The 4,632-nt window shown below is 44.2% G+C and overlaps 1 protein-coding gene across 1 annotated transcript in view; it reads left to right on the top strand.

The window, feature by feature from the left end:
* The first annotated feature begins 685 nt into the window (after positions 1–685).
* LOC107088879 (GDNF family receptor alpha-2-like) overlaps positions 686–4,632 on the top strand; it is a 108,398-nt gene continuing 104,451 nt past the window's right edge. Inside the window, exons 1-2 of the mRNA XM_015381339.1 lie at positions 686–742; positions 857–1,000. Of these exons, the coding sequence (XP_015236825.1) occupies positions 686–742; positions 857–1,000 (201 nt within the window). The remainder of the gene's footprint in view (positions 743–856; positions 1,001–4,632) is intronic.

The raw sequence follows: 4,632 nt of genomic DNA, 5'->3' as shown, positions 1-4,632 counted from the left end.
TACCATGCCCTGTGGTTCCCCTGTGCTGCTAACTACTTGATTTGACATCTGACACTTTTGTCTGTTTGTGAGGTAGTCTTTCATGGAAGAGACAGCATACATTTTCTGTTCCTCTCTGTTTTTGCAGAGGTAGTTGTTGCGTTGTTGCAGCTTTGTAGGTGTTACTGAGCTGCTATGGCTGCTGTGGATAATCCTCATAACAAGCATACAAAAAGGACAAAAATATCAGAAAACATTCTGATATTGCAGAGAAATAACATTTTCTTAAACATAGAACTTTAGAGTTAAGCTAACAGATCTACTCCAACATGGCGCCACATTAAAGGTCAAATGGAAAGTTTTATGGTGTGTGATGGTGGATTATCCTTTCTTTTCTCTATGTGGCTGGTCTAAATTATGCTAAAATGCCCCAGGTAATAAAATCAAGAGAATTTTACAGTATGCTGGGCGGCTCGAGCGATCCCCCGCTGTGACGTCATCGCAGTCAAACTTTCTCTCACAGCATCAGTTGGATTCAAGGTACCAAAGTTGCAACGGCTTGTTTTCTCTGTTGCATAGCTTTAATAAAGTGCCTGATGCAAATAAAGCTGATTCACAGCATTTTTAATTTTTTATGAAATAACTTATTTCATAAAACAACTAACTAGGAGCTCCAGACAGATTTGTCTGAACAACTAGAATCACGATGGGTAACAGTCAGTTGCTGCAGTCGGAGACCCACAGCTCGAACCCCACCGGCTTGGTGGGTAAAAACCACATCTGAAGGGCAATGTTTCCCACCAGGACAGCAGAAAGGATCCGGTGCTTGGACCACTCGCTGCGATCGGATTACCGAGGGACCACCTTCCCTTTCCAGGTTCAGCAGCGTTACACAGCCTGCTATCCAGGACCGTCGCACCACACACAGGGCTCTAACACTGACGGCCAGCCTTCACGCCTGGCCGCAGGGGAACGCAGCCAACCGAACCGATCCCAGCCACCAGAGAACCAATCCGAATCTGTGATCCACTCACAAAATGTTCTGCAAGATAATGAACCGGCTCTGCATAAGTTCAAAGAACAGCAGCGGTGTGTCATGATTTTATCTAAGGCTCTGACCCACATGCAGTGAAACCAAACAGAGAGACACAGATGGAAAGTTTTATGGATTTTATTGAAGATGTTAAGCTCGGTGCAAAGTTGCTCTGAACTCTGCTCAGTCAGAACTGGAAGATGAGGGGAAGACAGACTGTAAGTTCAGGCTCAGTGGGAAATTTGATTTGTTGATTTGAAGCAGAGGATCTGGTTGTTGACTCACGTTTCCAGAGAAGTGAAGGATCTTTGTCTCCAATGTGTGTGTTGGTTTTCCAGAGTTTGTCTGACTCTGTGGAGGGCGGAACAGGGTTTACCCAGAACTCGGACGGTGTAGGGGAACGGGGACGCTGCTTGCCACTCAGATTTCCTGCTGTACTTGAATGGGTCGTGGTGAAGATGATTCCCTTGCTCAGAGAGTAATTTCAATGTCCTCAAAGGAGACTGGATCCAAACCTCCTGTATGAATCTCCGGCTCAGTTTAGACTCAGTTGATCCTTCCTGGGAGAGAAGGTCCGAAAAGGTCCAGTTTGCAGGATGACTTCCTGCTGAGAGGCAAAGACAAAAACAAAGTTAAAACTCAGGGAGACAAGAACTCAGTCTGACTCAGAGAAAACTCAGCTTGGCTAGAGTACCCAAAACTGGCAAACACTCTGGCGTCGAGGTAGAGGCAATCAGCAGGTTAAGAGCACTCCGTCAGCAGGTGTGTGAGGAGGCGAACTGGAATCAGGCGCCTCCTGCTGGTGGAAGGGAGACAAACACAAAAACAAACACACAGACTGGAGCCCTGACACGGTGATTAAAGCAACGCATTCAAAAAACCACAAAGACTCTGATTGCTTCTTATTTGTCCTTGTTAAGGGATAAAATCTCTATCATAAATGTGAATTAATATTGACTTGCTATGTAAAATGATTACTTCCTGACTAAAGTGATGTCATGGCATCCCTCAGTGGGTCATGTGACCGAATGAGGAATTTAGCATTGTGTTCTATATCTTATTTAGTTATTTTATGCTATAAACAACAAAATGCTGGACTTTTTTTCACTTATGATGTGTTTAATTTTGTACATACTATCAAATTGAAAATATAAGTATATGTTTAGTATTTGAACTTTAAGCAGCACAAGTCCTGAATCACAGATCATCCCAGGTGTTTTCAATTTTATCAGTGGGTCAATATATAGAGCTACAGGCAGTCGTGCTGTTTGGTGACATTGTATTTACCACACTCAACATACACCATTGTGTATCTTTCTTTCATTAAGCCAGGGTTACAAATTACATTTTTGTGTCTTTATGCTCTTAAATATCAATGTAGATAGTTATTGGTGGATTGCAGAGGTGAAAATCTGTCAAAGATTATCCAACATGAGCTATGGAGGTGTACCTCTCTGATTCATGCTACGTTTCACTGTAGCATGACGTACAGCCCCCCCTCTGCTGTCCATCAGATTTATAGGTTGAATCTACTTGTGACGGATGACGGAGAAAAAACATGTCGATCTTTGAAAAGCAAATGAGCCTCGCAGGAAATCAGACATGGGGAGAGTAAAGCGGATCCAGTACATTTCGAAATAAGAGGCGATGCACGGATCAGTCCCACACACATCAAGTGATGACTGCTCCACGGCAGGTTTTGGTGGCTGATGATGGATAGGACACACAAAGGGGGATATTTGTAAAAATATCTTCAGACCAGATACAGAACTGCAAAATATTTTGAATAGGATGTTTTCTTCTCCTTTCTTTCCACTATTTTGTTTGCATGTGGGTCATTTTCCACAGTGGTTCAACTCACTGAGGAAGGTGGTTGTAAGCAAATCAAATGTGCCCAACATATAAAGATCGTTTGAAGGACTTCTTACATTGCAGCAGGTGACAATATTGGTTGGCAGCTGCTTGCTGAACACTGAGGTCATCTGAAATTGTGTAAAGATATTCCCGGTCCTCCACCTCCCCCCATTGTCTTTGGTAGCCTGGCCTCTTTTCTTCCATCCCTGTTCCTTTCCACTTCCCCCAGCGTCCTCTCCTGTGCACCCACCTCCTCCCTCTGACCTTGTTATATCATGTCTCTTTGGTAAATATAAATGTATAATAGTGGCAGAAGCACAGAGTGTTTTAATGAAACCCTGTGAGTGTGTGTGTAAATGTCACACCCCAGGGCATGGCTTTGTCTTCACATCCTGTTGAGGCTGTGTTTGAGAAAGATAACAGGACAACCCAGGGCAGCTCTCTAATTGGCCTGCGTTCCCGCCCAGAACGCTCACTCTCCTCTTCTATATATATGTCTGCTGGCCTGCAGCTATAAGGTTGCTGCAGCATGAATTTAAAGCAGATGCTGACAGATGGGGCGGGAGGTGGGGTCTCAGAGGTGACGCATGGGGTTAAACAGTGATTCTGTCTCTAACATGAGATATCAGACTGAACAGGTGCATCCAGCTTGTGTCAGACATAAAGCATTGTCCTGTTTTCAGTTCTTTGATGTGAACGTGATGGCGAGGAAAACATGTTGAGCCGCTGTTCAGCTGTCTGTCGCTAGTCGTCAGACAATATGCTTTTTGTCTGCTCATCTGGAATTTATTACATTATTTTTTCAGCCACAAACTTCTTTAAATTTAAGGTTTTTTAACTAGACTTAACTATTTGTTTCCCCCGTTGTCAAATAAAGTATTCTTTGCTCAGCCACCACTGCCCGGCACCTTTTTTCCTTGGTGCTATATTTGTGAGCAAACTGCCTTGTGCTTTTCAGTAGGAACGAAAAACCAGATGCTGATGTGCAGACAATGAGAAGGTAAAATGTTCACCATTAATTTGTAGTGTGTGATGGTACTTGGGTAAAATTAAATGTTAAGTACTGCCATTATAGGTGTATAAAAGAAGAGATTGGTGAGTCCACACTCCAGCTAAGAGGGTTCCGGTTTCCTATCGTCCTCAGAACCCACTGTACATATTTTAGGTGTCCCCTTATATCTGACTGTTAAAAATCAACAACTAACATCCTCTGTAGAGGAGGTATTGCTTGCCTTTAATTCAATCTTCAATCTCTGAGCTTTAATTTACATATACAGAGGGTGTTTTCATCATTGCAGATTCAGATCAGTGAAGCAGAACCACAAACAGAAAAACCAGGAACTTTTCCAAGATGCCAAGAATACCAGGAGGATGTGGCAAGACATACAGACCACTTGGCTGCTAGACTTCCTCGCAGACAGACCTCAGTCAGTCCGGATTGGACAGAATGCCTCTGATGTCATCAGTCTAAGCCCCTCCCCTCAGGGCTGCATCCTGAGCCCCCTGCTGTTCACCCTGATGACGCACGACTGAGTCCCCAGGTTCACCACCAATCACATGGTGAAGTTTGCTGACGACACCACGGTGGTGAACCTCATCAGAGACGACAACGACCTGGACTACAGAGAGGAGGTGGAGCAGCTGGTGGAGCAGAGATAACAGCCTGATCCTGAAGGTGGAGAAGACCAAGGAGATCATGGTGGACTTCAGGAAGAACCGGCCTAACTACGATCCACTGCTCATCAACAGCTCAGCTGTCCAGGTGG

The sequence above is a fragment of the Cyprinodon variegatus genome, unplaced genomic scaffold (genome assembly GCF_000732505.1).
Source record: "Cyprinodon variegatus isolate N-32 unplaced genomic scaffold, C_variegatus-1.0 Scaffold12, whole genome shotgun sequence".
Taxonomy (NCBI): domain Eukaryota; kingdom Metazoa; phylum Chordata; class Actinopteri; order Cyprinodontiformes; family Cyprinodontidae; genus Cyprinodon; species Cyprinodon variegatus.
Note: the sequence above shows the minus strand (reverse complement) of the source record. Positions and strands in the feature narration are given on the sequence as shown.